This window comes from Rhinolophus sinicus, linkage group LG06, assembly GCF_036562045.2.
Source record: "Rhinolophus sinicus isolate RSC01 linkage group LG06, ASM3656204v1, whole genome shotgun sequence".
NCBI lineage: Eukaryota > Metazoa > Chordata > Mammalia > Chiroptera > Rhinolophidae > Rhinolophus > Rhinolophus sinicus.
The window spans coordinates 120,837,844-120,858,856 of NC_133756.1; the positions used below are offsets into that span (position 1 = coordinate 120,837,844).

The 21,013-nt window shown below is 38.1% G+C and overlaps 1 protein-coding gene across 2 annotated transcripts in view; it reads right to left on the minus strand.

Moving 5' to 3' along the window:
* RNF121 (ring finger protein 121) overlaps positions 1-21,013 on the minus strand; it is a 74,311-nt gene that overhangs the window by 15,878 nt on the left and 37,420 nt on the right. Inside the window, exon 4 of one of the 2 annotated variants that reach the window (XM_019744313.2) lies at positions 1,548-1,702. In XM_019744313.2, coding sequence (XP_019599872.1) covers positions 1,548-1,702 — 155 coding nt within the window. The remainder of the gene's footprint in view (positions 1-1,547; positions 1,703-21,013) is intronic. The other variant, XM_074335832.1, reaches the window with a different exon arrangement.

A 21,013-nucleotide genomic window follows, 5' to 3' on the forward strand; every position in this document is an offset into this window, starting at 1 on the left:
ACCTCTCTGAGACAAGCTTACTTATTTGTAAACGGGGGACACTGTGCTACCTTCCTCACTGGACTGTACAGAGCCCATTTCCTGGTGCATAAAACGTATGCTCAATAAATCTGCATGAATAAACTGGATGTTTAGGAAAATGCTTTGAAATTGTAAAGCTCAATCAAATGTTGTATCAAAAAACTCCCATGCTATGGAGGGTTCAGTTATTTTAGCTAGAAGTTGATACTGTTTGTTACCTGGTGACTCTTGACATGCTTTATTACGCTTTTTTTTCATATCATCCTACCTGAGGTAGCAATTATTATCACACTTTTAGGGATAAAGAATTCAAGGCTCAGAAAGATGAAGTCATACAGGTCATATAATTAATAAATGGCAGGGCTTGGGTTTCCAATCCACCTCCATCTGGTTCCAGAGCCTGTATCTTCCATAACGGCCCTAAGCATAAACTACCACAGCCAGAAAGGGGTTTCTGGATCACCAACTTCACCTTGAAGACAAATTTATCTTTGTGCAGTGAGACTCAGAAGGCCAAAGCAAGGTTTGCAGTAAAGTGGAACATAAGAGACACGGGAGAAAGAGCAACCTGCAGCTTGGAGGACTTCGGATCGAGCAGTCACAACCCTGAAGCTGACCAGTTCCTCCGTCAGGCTCTCCTGGACCTTTACACCGGGCTCTCAGAGTATTTACTGACTGAAACAGCTGCTTTCTCACCCATCTCCTCAATTAAACCGAGCACTCACTGAGGGCAGGGACCATGTCTTACCCTGTTCTGTACCCCAGCGCTCAGCATAGGGCCTCACAAACAGCAGGTGCTTATTGAATGAATGAGAAAATCTCTATTTTTTTCTTTATTCTCACAGATATTAAATGACCTCAGAAGCTGGATGGAAGGGTCAAATGAGAAATACATTTGGATAAAATACAGAGAATTATAAAGGCAGGGGCTATTTTGGGACCCCAAAAGAAGTATTATTTATAGGAAAATTGCAAATTTGCTGAGCTTCATTCATTCAACAAAAATTCAGACTAAGCTACTATGTGCCAGGCCCTGTGGCAGGGCCTGAATATACAGTGACAAACGAAATGGATGTGGTTCCTGATCTCATAGTTATAGTTTAGTGGGGGAGACAGACATGCAAGAGAATATTTAGTTACAAATTGAGATAAATTCTACGAAGGAAAATTACAGAGCATTACGAAAGAATATAAACTAACGCAGAGATCAAAGAAGGGTTCACAGAAGGAAACAACATTTAAATGAGACCACAATCATCACCAGGATTTGCTTACTTATTTCGTTTGCTTTTAATATATTAATAGATCTTGATATAAACCATACGCAAGCTATAGGGAAATATTTGGGGGTTTTTTATCTGTGAATGGGGATAGGTCTCCCAATCAGCTTGTTTTGGTGGGGCCCCTTGCCAAGTAATCTCGGAAGATAAAAACTGCAGTGTTTTCAGGTTAAACCCACCCCTCCCATGCTCCTCAACCAGGTAGCTTCAGGAAACGTAGCTTTTCCCCACTACCTGAATTCTCACCTTGGGGTTGTCTGTACTAGTGGTTTCCGGGTCGCTCGGAAGGTGACAAAGGCTGTGACAGCAGAGAACAAGATCCAGATCACTAGGAACCTCCACCAGTGCAGCTTCACTGTGAAATAGAGGGGAACAACCCACATCTGAAAGAGGGTCACCATCTGAAACACAAACACAAGCACTTCAGCTCCAGCCAGCTCCCTCTGCAGCTCCATCCACAAGTCCAGAGTGCACCTTACGTGTTCCACTGCAGCCCAATCCTCTACTACATATGCAATTTGAATACAGGCACCTCCTAGGGATCTAAGTTCGAAACCTGGGACTGTACTTGACCCTCACCAACTGTTTATTGTATATACGCTTTCCTTTCCGTCGAGCCCTTGCAGTCCCTTGCCTGGCTGACTACAGCTGCCTGCATTCAGTGTCTCCCCCTCCAATCTATCCTTCCCAGGAGTGGTATCTCTAACATACAGTCTTGAACAGGTCATTCCCCTGCTTAGAACCCTCTAATGGTCCTCCAAATATAGGATAAGATCCAACATCCTTAGAGAGGCAGTCAAATGCCAATATGGCCCCAAACTACTATTTTAAGAGTCACCTTCTACCACTCCCCATGCCTGTAGTCAGGCTCGCCCCCTCAGCCTGAAACATCCTTCCCACCTGCCTTTCTGCCTGATAACATCACACCCAAGGCACATGAAGCCTTCAGTCTCCTCTCCAGACAGAATGAGTCATGACTTTCTAGTGCCCCAAAAGCCTTTTCTTTTCTACCATCATCACAATGGTTATCTAGAGTAGGAGGCCGGATTCAAATTAATTCTCTACCTGAATGTAAGCTCCTTGTGAGCAGGAAACTGTCTGGCACATGATAGGTCCTCAATAAATTTAGATAAATAAGGGGAAAGCAAGACTAGAACCTTAAGAGTAAGGCAAATTTCTGTTTTAGAGTGTCTATTTCACTTTTCTCTCCTTCAGCTCTCTACCTCAGACTTGTTAGCTAAAGAGTTCCAAATACATTAAACAATTCCAAGTCAGAAGTTTGAACTAATCACCATTCTTCTGCTCCCCAATGCCTTTTACTCCCTTTCCCGACTACCCAACTTTTCACTAGATGTCACTTGTCTCAGGTGAGTAGCGGGTTTAGAAAACAAAAATTAGCACTTAATAAAGGCTTTCTTCCTGATCATGAAATGTAATGAAAGAACATTAAAAAGGGTGAAGGGGGTGGCTACAGAGGAAAATAGTAGCTAGTTTCCTGAAGTTCCACAGTACAGAAAACTTTTGAGACAGTATTTACTCTTAGGTATTTCTAGACCAGTGCTGCCCAATTAAAATATAATGCGAGTCATATACCGGGGATGCCAAAACAATGCATACACATGACTTGTATTCATCTTTTGTTATTGGTATATATTGAACATTACAATTTTAATACATTTTTCCCCCTTTTTTTTTAAATTGGGGAATACTGGGAAACAGTGTGGTTTGCCAGGACCCATCAGATCCAACTCAAGTCATTGTTTTTTTCAATCTAGTTGTGGAGGGCGCAGCTCAGCTCCAAGTCAAGTCGTTTTCAGTCTAGTTGTGGAGGGTGCAGCTCACTGGCCCATGTGGGAATCGAACCGGCGACCTTACTGTTATGAGCACTGCACTCTAACCAACTGAGCCAACCGGCCGCCCAGTTTTTTCCTTTCTTAAAATGTGTACATAATTTTTTGGCACCCTCTGTATATAATTAAGTTTTCTTACAGCTACATTAAAAAAAGTAAAAGGAAACAGATACTAATTTTAATAATATATTTTATTTAACCCAATATACCCAAAATATTACCATTTCAACATGTATTCAATATCAAAGCTACTTATGAAATATCTTACTCTTTTTTTGTACTAAGGCTTTGAAATCTGATGTGTATTTTATACTTATAGTAGAGACTAGTCACATTTCCCGTGCTCAATAGCCACATGGGACCGGTGGCTGCCATACTGGATAGTGCAGCTTAGAGCATCTTTTTAGTGTTCAGTCGTCTGTGGCTACTGCTCTCTTAGAGACTGCTCTATGGCAAGAAAAAAACGCCTTAGTTTTTTAGTGTTATTTTACAGATGAAAAGAGAGAGAGTGAGAGAGACACAGCGAGAAGAGAATGGTGAGCAGAGCCACTGTGCTTTAGAGCTTCCAGTTCTGTGTGCCCACTGGTGCTGGCTGCTGGCCAGTGAACAATGTAGCCTCAGTACCAATTCTACTGTATAGCAGTCCCCAGTTGGCTCTCTGAATGAAGCATTCTAAAATATCCTGGCCTTACATAAAAAGTGTGGGATGTAGTAACAAGTGGCTACCCAAATAAGGCTCCAGGTGACATTCTAGGGAGATACTGGGAGGAGATAAAGAAAAGACATCACAATGAACAACTGTAGATTATTGAAACTGGGGGGGAAAACAACCGGAATCATAGATAGAGGTGGGGTGTGGAAAGAAGGGCTGCAGCGTCTTTAGCCTTCACACTGTTTGTTTTAACAAGCTCATGGGGATGTTTACAAAACAGTGGGCCCAGAAGCTAGAGAAGTAAATTACACGGTCTGGCCACATTTGTCTTCTTTGAGAAAAAGAAAGAATTCCTGATCTCCTTCCAGCTTTCCCCAAAAGTTCGCTGTTGCATAAAAACAACCAGCCTGCCCTAATAGCCTCTTTCCCACTAATCACCAACCATCAGCAGCACGGTCTGAGGGGGACTCTGGTCAAGATCATTTTCTCTGCACGAGCTACCGCTCTGCATATTTTGGGTGTGGTGAGAGGCAGAGGAACTGGATTCCACTCTGGCTTGAACAAAGACATAATCAGGAGTAAGTCTGGATATCGGTGTGAATGGGATGAGAAATCTTGCCTTGTTTTGTAACTTTCAGGCTTGAAACTTTAAGGGTGTAAAGCTACTCAACCCACATCATGAAAGAGAGAAAGGGAGGGGAAAAAAGGGAAAGAGGGAGGGAAGGAAGGAATTAATTTACAGACAAGATTAGGCTCTTTGAAACCAGATGGCCCAGTAGGACTGGATTCTAAATTCTGTTCTGCCTGCAACACATTGGGTCACCCAAGGAGGTAGTTCCTCCTTAAAAGAAAGAGTTTGACTTGAATTTTCAAACCACTTTAATTTCTAACATACTAAGGTTCTGTTAAGCAGCCTTGTACCTTAGACTTCCTGGGAGAGAACTTCACTCATTCATACATCAAGTATTTACTTTGCATTTAATGGGAAGAGGAATGTAGAAATAAACATGACCTCTAGTCCCTGTCCTCAAGGAGCCAACAGTCTAACAGCAGGATAAAAACAAATCAAACCATATTTTAATTATTCTACTAATCTTCAGAGCCTTTCTAGAAGTATAAATAGAAATCATTAAAGAACAAATGAACAAAGAGTAATGATATAGTGAAATGACCAGAGATTTTAGAATTAAAGAGATGTAGATATGAATCTCAATATAGCTACTGTTACTGAGGCAAGTCACTTAACCCTGATAAGCCTCAGTTTTCTGAACTGTAAAATGGGGTTAACAATATCTACGCTTATAAGGTTGTATGGATTAAGTTAATGCATGGAAAGCTCTTTGAGCAGTGCCTAACAAGGTAAATATTCAATATAAGTAATGTAATAAACAATATAAGCATTCAGTATAATAGCTTTTATATTTAAATAAAAGTAATGTATATAAAACAAGCACAGTACATAATTTGTAGTAAGTGTTCAGTAAATGAGAGTTCTTATTATGGCATCACATGATCAAAACGGCATAAAGTTACACAAGGGAGCAAAGACTGCAATGAGGCAACTGAAATAATCAACATATTAAAAGTGGTAGGGTTATAGCAATTTCATTATAATACTTAATTTTTTCCCAGGAAAAGTAAGTGACCTAAAAACACAAACCAAGGACTTGAAGCCATTTTCAGGTATCTAGGCACTCTCCATTGGGAGGCGTGAAAGCCAGATTCTGTTCTGGGCTTAGAAAACAGCTGCTGGGCTGAAAGCCCGGTGCCTGACAAGGGGCAGGGCAGAGAGGCCAAGTGAAGAAAACGGTTTACCATGTGAAAAACGCTAAGTTACGACTCTGCCTGGTTAATTTTAAAAATTTGTTTCTACTCTAGTATTTATTGGCATTTTGCTTAATAAATAACTTGAATCTTCTTCATTAAAGCATTTTTAATGGGTTGCTTGGCAATAAACGGCTGAAAGTTACTCAAGATTCTCAGAAAATGGCAGGGACTCTGGTGCCATCTGGTGGCAACACTTTACGCAGACACATTTAGTTCAATAATGAAAGACACAAAATAATGGGAAGCCTTGGTCATAACTTCTCTTCCAGGGGTGATGAGACAAACGCATGAATTGGGCAGCCATGCAAAGCATCGAGTACTGACATAAGAGTTCAGAGGAGAGATGTAGCAGAGTGGGCCAGAGCTGTCAGGGAAGACTGCCTGGAAGAGGCAGAGCTCTGGCTGGTTCTGAAGGACACTTGGATTTGGCCAGGTAGAGGGAAAAGTGAAAGCCATTCACCCTTCTTTCCCTGAATCTGCAAATACGAACTTGATATGAAGATTAGCCTGAAACTGACCCATTGACTCATTCAGCAAACATTTACTGAAGGACGATCCCAACTTCTCGGATCTGGAAGATAAGAACAGCAATATCCCACTTATCTCTCCACAATGATATGATAAGGATGTTAGATGCTAACAAGAGCTAGCAATGCTAACAATGGACTGCCATTGTTTTACATTTCTTTCATCTCAGAAACTATAATTCATGAAAAGTCAGAAAAGAGCTCCCAGATGACATCCTGCTCTGGGCACCAGCTGCCTTGCCAGTTTGAGGATGCATGTATTTTTCATTTGCAGGATTCTCATCACTTCTGTATCTCCCTATGTTGTAGGGGCAGGGATCACCTACCATGCATGACAAAGAATAGTGAGGAGGAAATTAAAACTACATGTCCAGGTAGTAGAACAAAGTAAGAGACTCACAGCTAATAGAACAATCCGCTTAAAAAAAAAATGCTGATAAATGGACAGAAGTCCACTGGAAGAAGGTGTCTGGGATATGCTCCACAGCTCTGGTCAGTATTTTCATGAATCATTTGGATGAAAATACAAAGGATCTGCTTACCAAATTGTGGACAGCACAAAGAATGGGAGGAAGAAAGGAACAAGGCAGTCAACGTGGAACACAGAAGAAGCCATATCAAAATGAATACAGCGTATTTCTGGAGTTCTTCTAGCTCTAACATTCTATGAGCTTATAAGCTGAAATGAAGAACCAAGGTGATATGATGAAACCTGACCAACTACCCAAGTATAGGATAGGGAAGGGGTGGCTTAACAACAGCTCATACAAAACAGACGTAGGGGTTGACCACAAATTGCCAAGGAATATATGCCAACAGAGCCACTACTACAAAAGTCAAAGCAACCTCATGCTGATTAACTAGGAATAGACTCTGAAAGAAGGAGGCGGCAGCTCTATTGTTCTCTGCTCTGTCAAAGCATCCTCGGGGCCCTGGAATCAGGTCTTGGGGCCACACTGTACAAAGAACAGACAAATAAGCACGGCTAGGGAGCAGCCAGGCTTAGCTTATAAAGGGTCTGGGAACCAAAGCACATAAAGAACAGCTAACGGCATTGGGATATTAGGCCTGGAGAAAACTACAGGAAGGTATGGCTGTTGCCTCCAGCTGTCTGAAGATTGTCCAGAGGCCCAGTAAACAGATATATTCCATGTAGTTTCTGCGACCCGGTAAGACCCCACACATTGCTGGAATATCCTACAGGGTAGAAACTGGGTTGGCAATCCCCTCCTATCACACCCCGGCAAACGGTCAACCTAACCACATGTGCAGACCCTTCCAGTGCTGATAAATGTGCTAGATAAGTCTTGACTCTCTGAAAAATCTGCCTTTGCCTCCCCCCTTCTGCCTCTGGGGTCTAACTCTTGTCCTTCTGAGAGACACAGAGTAAATTTACACCCTGTTTCTTATGACTACTTCCTAGTACCCAAAATTATGTATCTATTCCCCAAGTCTTCTCCTCTCCAGGCAAAAGAGCCAGTCAAGCAGTCATTTAGCAAACACTTACTGAGCACTTACTGGACACCACACTAAGAACTGTGGAATTCAGAGAGAAAAAACAAAACCTCCTCAAGAAGTTACATCTGCTGAGGAGAAACACATAACTATAAACGCAGTATGACAAGCGCTATAATGGAGTAAGCGTGGTCACCGAGAAAGTAGAGTAGAGACGCTTCCCTCAGCGTGAGGGAACCAAGGAAGGCTTCTTGAAGAAGAAACCTTTGGTCTCTGCCCTGATGGCCTAGAAGATGGAGGTGGAGAAAGGCATCATGAGTGTTCCATGATGAGGCAACATGGTATGCTTGAGAAGTACAATGAGTATTTGAGGGAGGTGTGAGAAATGAACCTACAGAGCCAGGCAAGGCTCTTTGGAGGAAGAGGCTGTTTGCATCACAGAAGTTTTTATCATATTGTATGAAGAAAAATTTTTTTTCTCATAGAAAGTGGATTACAACCCTTTGTCAGTCATCTTAGTCAGCATTCCCTAGCCACATTCAAGTAACCTTCTTAAGGTAACTCTTGGTCTGGGAAAAATCTATAGTACTTTAAAAGATTTCCAGGTAAGAGATGTTGCCATTCATCCATTCCAGGAGGGGATAGCAATTCACGGGACAGGAGTTTAAAAAGATGCTATATTTGGTTAACAGACAGAGATGATGAAAACTTCTCCTTGGAGATTTTTAAAAATAGGATACTTCTCCAGGCATAAATTTATTCTTTCCCGTAACATCCCTGAGGGAGCTAAGGAGTGAGTAATATTAGACTCTGAATAGATGATGAAAACTGAGATAGAGAGAGGCCAGAAAGCGAGTTTGGCCTGGGCCGTTTCCAGTCCAGATCTTCTGTCTTCCAAGTCCTGCCTCACTGGGTTTGTGGGGAAACTCGGGAAAGGCTGAGGAGGCAAGATGATGTAGAGAGTAAAGGTGGCTGGCTGTGAAAATGCCTGAAATCCAAGGAAAGAACTTGGGTGAAAGTAATTAAAGAAAGAAAAATCAGGCAAGTTAAAAACAGAAGCAGTAACGGCACAAACCTCACAATTTCCCAAAGCTTTCGAGAAAGCCTCATAAATAAATAAATAAATAAATAAATAAATAAATAAATAAAGGTTGAATGTTCTATAAAGAGACTTTAACCAAGAATCAGATTTGAGTTTTATGTCCAGCCCTCCAATTCAGTGGTCATATGCTCCTGGCAAATCACTTCAGGATTCTGCACTTTGGTCTACTACTCTGAAAAATGGAGATAAATTTCTATTCTGACAATCTTATAAAACTGTTGTGAAGTTTCAGTGAGATAGCAGATGAGAAAAGCATTTTTGAAAAACACAACAAATCCAAACTATAAGCAGTTTATTATTACTATTGTTGCCAATATTAAAAAGAACAGCAGCTGAAATTTAAATACGGAAAACAATAAGAACTCTTGTTCCCAATAACAGTTAGACTAAGTTTTTTTTAACAAGGAAGTTGGACTTGAACTCCTAAGTTACAGAGAGAAGTTTGATACTTTTCAGTGAAACCATCCTGGCATCCTTGCTCATAATCAGTGGCTGGCAACATCTATGCTGCCCTAGGTCCTAGAGTCTAGGGCAGTGTTTCTCACTAGGGGTGAATTTCCTCCCCAGGGGACATTTGACAATGTCTGGAGACACTTCTGGTTGTCCCAACTGGGGGAGGGGGTGCTACTGGCATCTAATGAGTAGAAGCTAGGGATGCTGCTAAACATCCTTACAAGGAACAGGATAACCACTCACAAAAATAAACAATCATCTGGCCCAAAATGTTAATAGTCTCCTTACTGAGAAACCTGGTCTAAGAGAACAGAGCCAGTGTTTTTCCACTCAGTGGTCACGGGTGCCTACTGAAAGGCTGGCTGCCAGCCAGCACAGAAAATTTCATTCAATTTGAGAGAAACAGAGCCTTATCAATAGTGTCCATCATTTCTTAGCATAGCATAAGAAGCATTTTTTTTTTTTGGAAAGCTCTGATAGCTAATCTTGAACAGTTCATATTTCTACTAGTCAATAACAATTCCAGTGCCTCTCCTTTACATATCTCTGAGAGCTGCTTTGTTTTCTTTTTTATTTCCATTTCTCATCCTAGACATTCTAATGTGTTTAATATATGTATTTTTTGTATCTTTTCTTACAAGCTGTATTTTTGTGTGCATATATTTTTGATTTATTAATTGGCACTGTGCTGTATATCTTTCTGTTTGTTACTTTTCCCACTCAGTACAGTAGTTCCCCCTGAACTGTAATTTTGTTTTCTATGGTTTCAGTTACCTGTGGTCAACCTTGGTCCAAAAATATTAAATAGAAAATTGCAGAAATAAACAATTGATAAATTTTAAATTGTGCATTGTTCTTAGTGTGATTGAAGGAGTTACTTTGTATAGTCTAGATATTAATTTATTGTCAGTTTTAAATTATTACTAACCTCCCATTCTGTAATCAGCTAACTTTGCCCATGGTATCTTTTATATTAACAAAAATCCTTAATATAATCAAATTTACCAAATCTTTATTTATTTGCCTACATGTTTTTTATTACCTTCAGAATTTTGCTTTTCATAATTAAGATCTTTAATCTAGCTGATAACCAAGATAGCTACTAAGTGACTAATGGGCAGGTAACATATACAGGGTGGATATGCTGGATAAAGGGATGATTCACGTGAAAGCACTGTAGGGGATCAAAGAATATATTCTAATTGAACAAATACATAGACCTCATGAATTAGTGGGGAGGGCATGAGAGTGAAATGGACTAGCTGTGAATCCTGACTGTTAATCATTGCTTGAGCGGAGCTCAGTTAACCTCTTTGACCCTCAGTTTCTAGATCCATACAATGGCAAAAATTATACTGCCTACCTCATAGCAAAATACTTGGCATATTATCAAGTACTCAACTAGTGGTGGCTGGTGTCATTATGTTTATGTAATAGTGAAGTACATGCCTCAGCAATGTTCCAACTATGTTTCTACTCTGCTTCTCCTCCCTAGAATCCATCTTTAACCTAGAACAGATTTGAGGGTGAGGGGTCCCCAAGAATTGTAAAACTGGTGGCATAGCCAGTACCTAAAATCTGTCTAGGCAGGGAAAACAACTTTTGCATAGGATGGAAAACCAGGAATAACAAGATGGGTCATCCAAATAGAACAGCAAATAATAGAATGCTCAGCCCACAGGATGGTCCATAAATTTAGTCTATAAAAATCTCTGTACCAATTCTATAAATAAATCAGATGGCAAACTGGGGAAAGATACCTGCAGCATGTAAGTAAAAATGCTTATTCCTAACATACAAAGAGCTGTTATAAATCAATAAGAAATATTCCAAAAGAATCCCAAGCAAGGAAAGGAAATGTGACCAAATACACCATGAGGCTTATCTGTGAATAATATTTACATGTCATAATAATGTAAATAAGGAATATTTATTTAACTAAAAATTGGGAAAAGGAAAAGTGTGTATATGAAGGGTATAGTGTAACAGTACAAGATAAGTATCACTTTCCATAATAGGAAGTAAATACATAATATTTAAAAGTAAAATTGTATATATATCATGTTATTTAAAATAAATCATGTTATTAAAAAATACAGAAGACAGTATCAGAAAATAAGTTAAAAAGTTAAAAGTGGTTGCCACCGAAGTAAGAATCTGGCATAGGTAGAGTTAAGGCAGAGGACTGATGTGTTTTGCCTTTTTTTCTTTTTTAAAAATTTATTGGGGTGACAACTGTTAGTAAAATTACATAGATTTCAGGTGTACAATTCTGTATTACATCATCTATAAATCCCATTGTGTGTTCATCACCCAGAGTCAGTTCTCCTTCCATCACCATATATTTGATCCCCCTTACCCTCATCTCCCTCTGGTAACCACTAAACTATTGTCTGTGTCTATGAGTTTTTGTTTCTCATTTGTTTGTCTTGTTCTTTTGTTGTGTGTTTTGCTTTTTAAACCTTACAAAACTATGTGACTTTGAAACTATAATATGTATTACCCTGATAAAAATTGAAATAGCAAATACAAAAACTAACCAACAATATGAAAAGATAAATGACAGAAGAAACCAATGATGAAAATATGGTCAACCTCACTAATAAAAAAGAAATACTTAATAAATTAGATATTTTCACCTTATTAGATTGACAAAGATTAAAAATACTGATGATTCATTATCTTCCCTTTAACACTGGGTAACAGCACTATTAACCTCTGTTGGTGAGATTAACTGCTGTAACTTTTTTAGAGGGCAATTTAACAAGATCCACTAATAATTAAAATGTATATATCTTTTGATCAGGCAATTCTATTTTCTAGAAATTCATTCTACAGAAATGTTTGCCCAGCTATACAAATTATACATATAAGAGTTTACTGAATACTATTAATTAACATGTCTGTCAACAGAAGTTTAAAAGAAAAACTATTTAAAAGAATACTATGCTATACATTAGTAGTTTAAGAGGATGACATACATACTAATATGGATATTTAAGAGATAGTCTTAAGTGGAAAATGGTACAGAACCTAATGGATGTCATAAACACTTAAAAATTTATAAATAGTAAATATGCATAGAAAAAATCAGCAAGTGTAATATATTAGTAACAGTGGTTCTCTCTGGGCACTTTTGGTTTTTATATCACATATTGTTTGCAATTTTTATAAGAAAACATGTATAACATTTGTAATTAGAACAAAAACAAAACAAAACTTCACCCTCTGTCTCTAGACAGGCCGGCTTTGTCTTCTAAGAACAAGACAGGCCTTCCTCTCCTTAGTAAGTCAATATGATACAGATTTTAGAGCTGAGAGGCAGAACCTTAGAATAAGTCCAGTCAATCATTCCATAAAAATCACAAAACTCCCCTCCACAACATCCTTGGTGGGTTGTCTAGTCCCTAGTAAAACACAGCTTGTGATGGGAAGATCATTCCCTTCGAAGACAGTCCATTCCATTGTGGAACAGCTCTCACTGTTGAAAATTTCTTCATAATACTTAGCTGAGACCTGTATTCTTAAAACTCATTCCTTAGCTGTAATTTGGGTCTTTGGCGTTCCATAGAATAACAAACATGAAAAAAATATTTAAAAGCTTGAAGAGACTTTAGTAGTCATCTAGTCTTAAACCTCACTTTAAAGATGAATGAAACAGGAGAATGAGGAAAGGCTAAGCGGGAGGAAGTAATCCGTCCAAGGTCCATTGCTAATTAGCAGCAGTGCTAGAAATAGATTTCAGATCGCCTGATTCCCACTTCAAAGCTTTTTATACTACACCAAAGTTCTGTTCTTCAGAAAACCAAAAAGAAGGTAACACTTCCTAACACATGCTGAGGCCAGCCTTACTCTGATACCAAAGGAAGACAAACGAGGACAAGAAAACTACAGACCAAAATCCCTAATGAATATAGAGGCAAAAATCTTCCACAAAATACTAGCAACCAAATCCAGCAGAATATTAAAAGGATTACACACACGACCTGCTGGGATTTATTCCAGGGATGCACCACATGATCATCTCCAGGTAGGAAAAGCATTGAGAAATTCAACAAACTAGCAATAGAAGGGAAGTTTCACAACATGATGAAAGGCATTTATGAAATACCCACAGTTAACATAGTTAAAGATAGAAACCTTTCCCAAGATCAGAAAAAAGACAATGATGCCCATTTCACCAGTACCACTGAGGAAAGAGTGAAGTTAGGGAAAACATGAAATGGAGTCACTTGAAACAAGTTGCTAGACTATTAACATCACGAATGTTGAGGCATGAGGAAACAACGCCTTTTCTTGTCTTAACTAGCCTAGTAACGTAAATTTTTTAACTTTCCAGTCCTGTGTCAATGCCCCTTTATTTACCTGCATATAACCTTCTGACTACCCCCTAAAGGACTCAGGATGTGACCAGACCTCCTGGTACCCACCCAACAGACCATGGCATCCATTTTCCACATAACCTGACTTCTAACTGATAACCATCCTGGACCAATCCTAGGGCCAAGAATGTAGGACTGATTATTCTCAAGGATGTGACTTTTACAATAAGAACTCTTAACTTTTCTTCCTTCTTCAGAACACTTCTGGGTTTTTGTCTACCTGTGTTTCTAGTTTGCAAACTCTAAGACTCTTGAATAAATCTTTGGCATTTATTCCTGGCAAAGCCTCTAGACTCTTTCTGAGTTCATTCAACACTACTCAACACTGTACTGGAAGTTTTAGCCAGAGCAATTAGGCAAGAAAAGGAAATAAAAGGTATACAATTGGAAAAGAAAGAAAGCAGAGAACATGATCGTATATATAGAAAATACTAAAGAATCCACAAAAAAGCTATTAAGAGTTAATAAACAAATTCAGCAAAGTCGCAAGACACAAAATCAACATGCAAAAATCAGTTGTATTTCTCTATATTAACAATGAACAATCCAAAAAAATATTAAGAAAAGAATTCCATTCACAATAGCATCAAAAAGAATACTGAATAAATTTAACCAAGGAGGTGCAAGACTTGCGCACTGGAAACTACAAAACATTAATTAAAGACTGAAACAAATGAGTGGACAACACGTGTTTATGAATGTAAAGATTAATATTGCTAAGATGGCAATAGTCCCCCAAACAATCTACAGATTCAGTGCAATCCTTATCAAAATCACAACTGCTGTTTCTTCATCCCAGAAATTGAAACACTAATCTCAAAATTAATATGAAATTACAAGGGGCCCAGAATAGGCAAAATAATTCTGAAAAAGAACAAATGTGGAGAACTCACACTTTCCGATTCAGAACTTACTACACTGACATAGTAATCAAAAGTGTGGTACTAGCATAGCACATAGTTCAATGGAACAAAATTGAGAGTACAAAAATAAATCATGCATCTATGGTCAACTGGTTTTTGACGAGAATACCAAGACCATTAATGGAGAAAGAAGACTCTTCAACAAATGGTCCTTGGACAACTGGATATCCACATGCAAAAGAATGAAGTTAGACCCTTCTCTCACACCATTTACAAAAAATTTAACTAAAAATGGACCAAAGACCTAAATGTAAGACATAAAAGTATTACTCTTCAAAGAAAACATAGCAGTAAATTGTAATAATCTTGGATTTGGCAATGGATTCTTAAATATGACACTAAAAGCACAAGCAACAGAAGAAAAATAGGTTTAAGGGTACAAACTTGCAACAAGTAGTAAATAAACCATAGAAATCTAATGCACAGTACAGTTGTCCTTTGAATAACTTGGGCTTGAACTGCGTGGGACCACACATATGTGAATTTTTTCAATAAATATACAGTCGGCTCTCTGTATCCCTGGGTTTCACATCTATGAATTCAACAAACCACAGATCAAAAACAGTGTTTTCTACCCACAGTTGGGAATCTGAGGATTCAAGGGCCGACTGTATGCATTGCTCTGCGCCATTTTATATAAGGGACATGAGGTCACAGATTTTGGTATCTGTGGAGTGTCCTGGAGTGAACCCCCCTCAAAATACCAAGGGACAATTGAAGTTTTTGGGGAGTCAAAAGTTATACGCAGACTTTTGACTGTGCAGGGGTTGACACCCCTAAGTCTCCATGTTGTTCAAGGATCAGGTTAACTGTATAATGAATATAGACAACAATATTGTACTATAATCATCAAACTCGCTAAGAGTCTAGAACTTAATTATACCAACCACTAAGAAGAAAGGATAGTTATATAATGTGATAGAGGTGCTAAATATTGCTACAATGGCAATCATTACAATATATAAACGTATCAAATTAATGTTATACAACTTAAATTCACACAATGTTGTATGTCAAATATATTTAATAAAAGAAGAAAAAAATAGATACACTGGACTTCAAACTGAAAAACATTTTGCATCAACGGACATTATCAAGAAAGTAAAAAAGCAATTCACAGAACGAGAAATATTTGTAAATCATATATCTAATAATGGTCTAGTATCTGAACGATATAAAGAACTCATACAACACAACAACAAAAAGACAAAAACACCAATTAAAAAATGGGCAAAAAACTTGAATAGACATTTCTTCATTGAAGATATACAAATGACTAATAAACACATAAAATAATGCTCAACATCATTTAGTCATTAGGGAACTACAAATCAAAACTACAATGAGATATCACTTTTTAATTTTTTTTAATTTTTTTAGGAGAGAGCAGCTCACAGCGGCCCATGTGGGGATCAAAGTGGTAACCTTGGTGTTATTAGCACCGCACTCTAACCAACTCGCCACCCTGAGATACCACTTTTTCATGCCCACTAGGGTGGCTATAACAAAATTAGAAAAAGAAAGAAAGAAAAAGAGAAAGATGTGAGAATGTGGAGAAATTGGAACCTAATACATTGTGGGTTAGGATGTAAAATGGTGCAACTGCTATGGAAAACCATTTGGCACTTCCTCAAAAAGTTAAAACATAGAGTTAAATATGATCCAGCAATTCCACTCCAGGGTATACCCAGAATTAAATATAAGTATTCAAATGAAAACTCATAATGAATGTTCATAGGAGCACTATTCACAATGGCCAAAAGATGGAAACAACCCAAATGTCCATTCACTTATGAATAAATGAACAAAATGTAGTATATCCACCCAATGGAGTATTATCCAACCATAAAAAGGAATAAAATACTAATAGATACTGCAACATAGATGAAACTTGAAAACATTATGCTATGTGAAAGAAACCAGACACAGAAGTCCAGATACTGTATGATTCCATTTATATATGAATATCCAGAATAGGCAAATACATAGAAAGCAGTTTAGTGGTTGCCAGGGTCTCACGGGAAACGGGGAATGATTGCTTAATGGGTATGGTATTTCCTTTTGAGGAAATGAAAATGTTCTAGAGCTAAATAGTGGCAACAGTTGTACAAGTACTGGGTATACTAAAGTAGGCAACCACTGAATTATATACTTTAAAATGGTTAAAATAGTGAATTTTGTTATGCGAATTGTCCTCAGTAAAAATAAATTCTATTCCTGTTCCACATAAAATAGTACCTGAAGACATTTTTATGTCTTGAGCTTCTTCTCTTAGGAGTGGAATTAACAACAGTTACTAACATTAGCTTTAGAGTTTACAAAAAACTTCGCCATATAATCTTATATAATATTCGTAATCCATGAGGTAGGTATTATCACCCCAACCTAGAGATTAGAAAAACTGAGGCTCAAAGAAGTCTAAAGTCATATAGCTAGGAAATGAGAAAGCTAGCTAATCAAGACAGATTGGTCTGACTCCGCTGTATTATACTGCCTCCAAGGCAAACAGCTCCAACTTCTGATAACCTTGAAAAAGGATAAGAGAGGTTACTGTGTACAGACATCTTGGGCAATGTTTCTTCTTCCAAAGTTAGTATTTCAATTAAAGCAGTAAAACTATTCATTGTACACAAGTTAATAAAAATTTTAACAAAACCAATAAGATCATTATTGAATAATAGCAGCATAAAGCAGAACACTACAGATTTCCTGTGACAATTTTCTAAAGATATAGGTTTAAGCTTCTCATTACAATACGCATGCCATAATGTGAGCATGTCCTCTTACCAGTGAAGTTCAGCATATGCTTACGGGGCATGGCAGTAAAGTAAGATGATTGTGCGTGTTGCTTATACAACTAGCCCCATTCAGTTACAGTCACATCTCCTACTGGTGAATTTCTAACAGTGATTTTCTAACACTTTGATGAGTCCTACAGAGGTTCCTAAGGAGGAAGCGGAGGGGTCAGGGTTACCCAACCCTGTATCAAGCAGAGCAGCCTCTTAAAGCTGTGTTTTCCACACGGGGAGTTTCCTAAGACAGAGTTTGAAAAAAGGATTCCATAGCTTAAAAAGAGAGTACTTACTGAAAACCACTGCAGTACATATGTGTCCTCATTCCCTCAGAGTAGGTTTTTAAAAATCTTTGCAGATTAGCCAACATTATATAAGATTATTTCTAAATACCAGCCTAGAATTGCCAGGGGTCTCCCTCTAACTTGGTTTATGAGTTTTGTTAATTGACCAGGCTCCACGAAACCGTCTTGGTAATCCCCATTTTATAGAGTAGGCACTATAACCACACACTGAGAAACAGGTACTCATCTCAGATGGCAAGATCCAGACATGAAGCCCGAGGTGGTTTAGTCTGCTGGATAGCGCCTAGTTAAAAAAGCCTTGGTGCCATGTGGTCATTCCACGCACTGTGACCTAAAGGTACAGACGTCTCCATTTGTAGTGCATGCCAACACTTGAGCTGGCTATAGGCCAGTAATGTTTGGAACCTGTGCTGGCTCAAGGGCAAAGTCTAGCCCCTCTCCCTCCTATGCTCCAGATTATCCGTTGGTTTCCTTGGTGGGAAGCAGATGTAACATATGGTACAGTAGAAATTATGAAATATGAAACAAATGACCTGGGTTCAAATTCTGGCTCTATCTATTAGTATCCCCTTCATGCCTCAATCCTCTGGGCCTCAGTTATTCACTGCACTTAGATTATGGGCTACTAGAAAGACTAAAAAAGACAGTGCAGCAGTTCCCATCCTGTGAGCTACAGACCCCTGGGCACCTTTGGCCATATTACAAGAGGTCTGAAAAAGCATACACTAGAGAAAAAGAATCATTTAGGGATTCAAGACTGAAAACTGGAGTAAAATCATCTCGGTTCAAATAATGGTTTTATCACAGGAACAAGTTACTTTGTCCGTCTTAGTTCCTCATCTGTGGTTGGAGAAAACAGTACCTATCTTATTGGGTTATTGAGAGGATTCGCTGAGTCTGTATATATAAAGTGCTTAGAACAGAGGCTGGCATAGGAAGAACTCATCAAATATTAACTATTGTTACTATTATATGTGCTTATGTATTCTTTCAAAGTTCAACTATTATCATGTGGGTGTTTGCCAAGTTTTTTATGTTAAAAATGGGTTGTCATACTTGAAAAGGTTAAAGACTTCGAAGATAATAACTGTAAAAAAAAATCCAGTATATTACCTGACATGTCCTAATGCAGAGTACCTGATTTCAATCCTTTAAAATTTATGCAGGCTGGTGTGTGGCCTAACATGGTCTATCCTGGAGAACATTCCATGTGCACTTGAGAAGAATTTATGTTCTGCTGTTGTGAGTAGTGTTCTGTATACACAGTATGTTAGGTCTGATTAATTTACAGTGTTGTTCAAGTTCTCTACTACCTATTGATATCGTTGTTCTATCCTTTATTGAAAGTAGGGCCTTGAAGTCTCCAACTATTACTACAGAACTATTTCTCCCTTAAATTCTGTCAATATTTGCTTCACATACTTTTGGGGCTCCTTAATAACTATTATATTGTCCTGCTGTATTGAACCTTTTATCAATAATGTCCTTCTTTGCGGGGCCGGCCCGGTGGCTCAGGCGGTTGGAGCTCCGTGCTCCTAACTCTGAAGGCTGCCGATTCAATTCCCACATGGGCTAGTGGGCTCTCAACCACAAGGTTGCCAGTTCAATTCCTCAAGTCCCTCAAGGGATGGTGGGCTCTGCCCCCTGCAACTAACAATGGCAACTGGAAAGGACAACAACTTGACTTGGAAAAAGCCCTGGAAGTACACACTGTTCCCCAATAAAGTCCTGTTCTCCCCCTTTCCCCAATAAAATCTTTAAAAATAAATAAATAATGTCCTTCTTTGTCTCTTGTAAACTTGTTTTGATTTACAATCTATTTTGTCCAGTATTTAAGACCCTCCCCCCCAGCTCTCTTTGGGTTATCATTTGCATGGAATATCTTTTATTTTGGGTGAGGTGAATGTTTTCTTTTTTTTTAATTGATGTAAAATCTGTATATAACATGATGTAAGTTTTAGGTGTACAATATTATACTCTGACATCTGTACACAGTACAAAGTGATCACCACTAAAAATCTAGTTACCATCCTACAGTTACAATCTAGTTATCACCCTACAGTTGACACCCTTCACCATTTCGCCTACCCCCAACGCCTTTCCCCTTTGGTATGCACTAATCTGTTCTTTGTATCTATGAGTTTGTTTTTGTTTTGTTTATTTATTTGTTTTGCTTTTAGATGCCACACAAGTGAAATCATATAGTATTTGTCTCACTTATATCACTTAGCATAATAATGTCCTCAAGGTCCACCCACATTGTCACAAATAGCAAGATTTCATTTTTTTATGGCTGAGTAATGTTCCATTGTGTACTTATATATGTACCACATCTTCTTTATCCATTCACCCCCTGATGGACACTTATGTTGTTTCCATATCTTCCATATCTTGGCTATTATATTGCAATAATGCTGTATATATCTCTTCAAATCAGTGTTTTCGTACTCTTCAGATAAAAACCCAGAAGTGGAATTGCTGGGTCATATGGTAATTCTATTCTTTTTTGAGGAATCTCCATACTGTTTTCTATAGTGGCTGCACCATTTACAATCCTACCAACAGTGTACTAAGGTTCTCTTTTCTCCACATCTTTTCCAACACTTGTTATTTCTTGTCTTTTTGATAATGGTCATTGTAACAGGAATGAAGTGATATCTCATTGTGGTTTTGATTTGCATTTCCCTGATAATTAGTGATGTTGAATATCTTTTCATGTGCCTGCTGGCCATCTGTATATCTCCTTTGAAAAAATGCCTAATCAGATACTCTGCGCATTTTTAAATTGGTTTATTTTTGTTATTGAGTTGTGTGAGTTCTTTATATATTTTGAATATTAACCCCATATCAGATATAGGATTTTCAATTATCTTCTCCCATTCAGTATATGGTCTTTTCTTTGGCTAATGGTTTCCTTCACCATACAGATGCTTTTTAGTTTGATGTAATCCCATTTCTTTTTGTTTCCTTTGCCTTTTAAACCATGTCCACAAAAACACTGCTAAGACCAATATCAAGGAACTCATTACCTACATTATCTTCTAGGAATTTTATGGTTTCAGGTCTTATATTCACATCTTTAATCAATTTTTAGTTAATTTTTGTGTGTGATGTAAGAAAGTGGTCTAGTTGCATTCTTTTCATGTGGCAGTTTAGTTTTCTCAACACCATTTACTGAAGAAATTGTCCTTTCTCCATTGTATGTTCTTGGCTCCTTTGTCATAAATTAATTATCCATATATGTATGGGTTTAATTCTGGGCTCTCAAATCTGTTCCACTGAGTGTCTGTTTTTATGCCAATACCACACTGTTTTGATTACTACAGATTAGTAGTATAGTTTGAAATCAGGAAGTGTGATACCATCAACTTTGTTCTTCTTTCTTAACATTGCTTTGGCTATTCGAGATGTTTTGTAGTTCCATGCAAATTTTAGAATTATTTG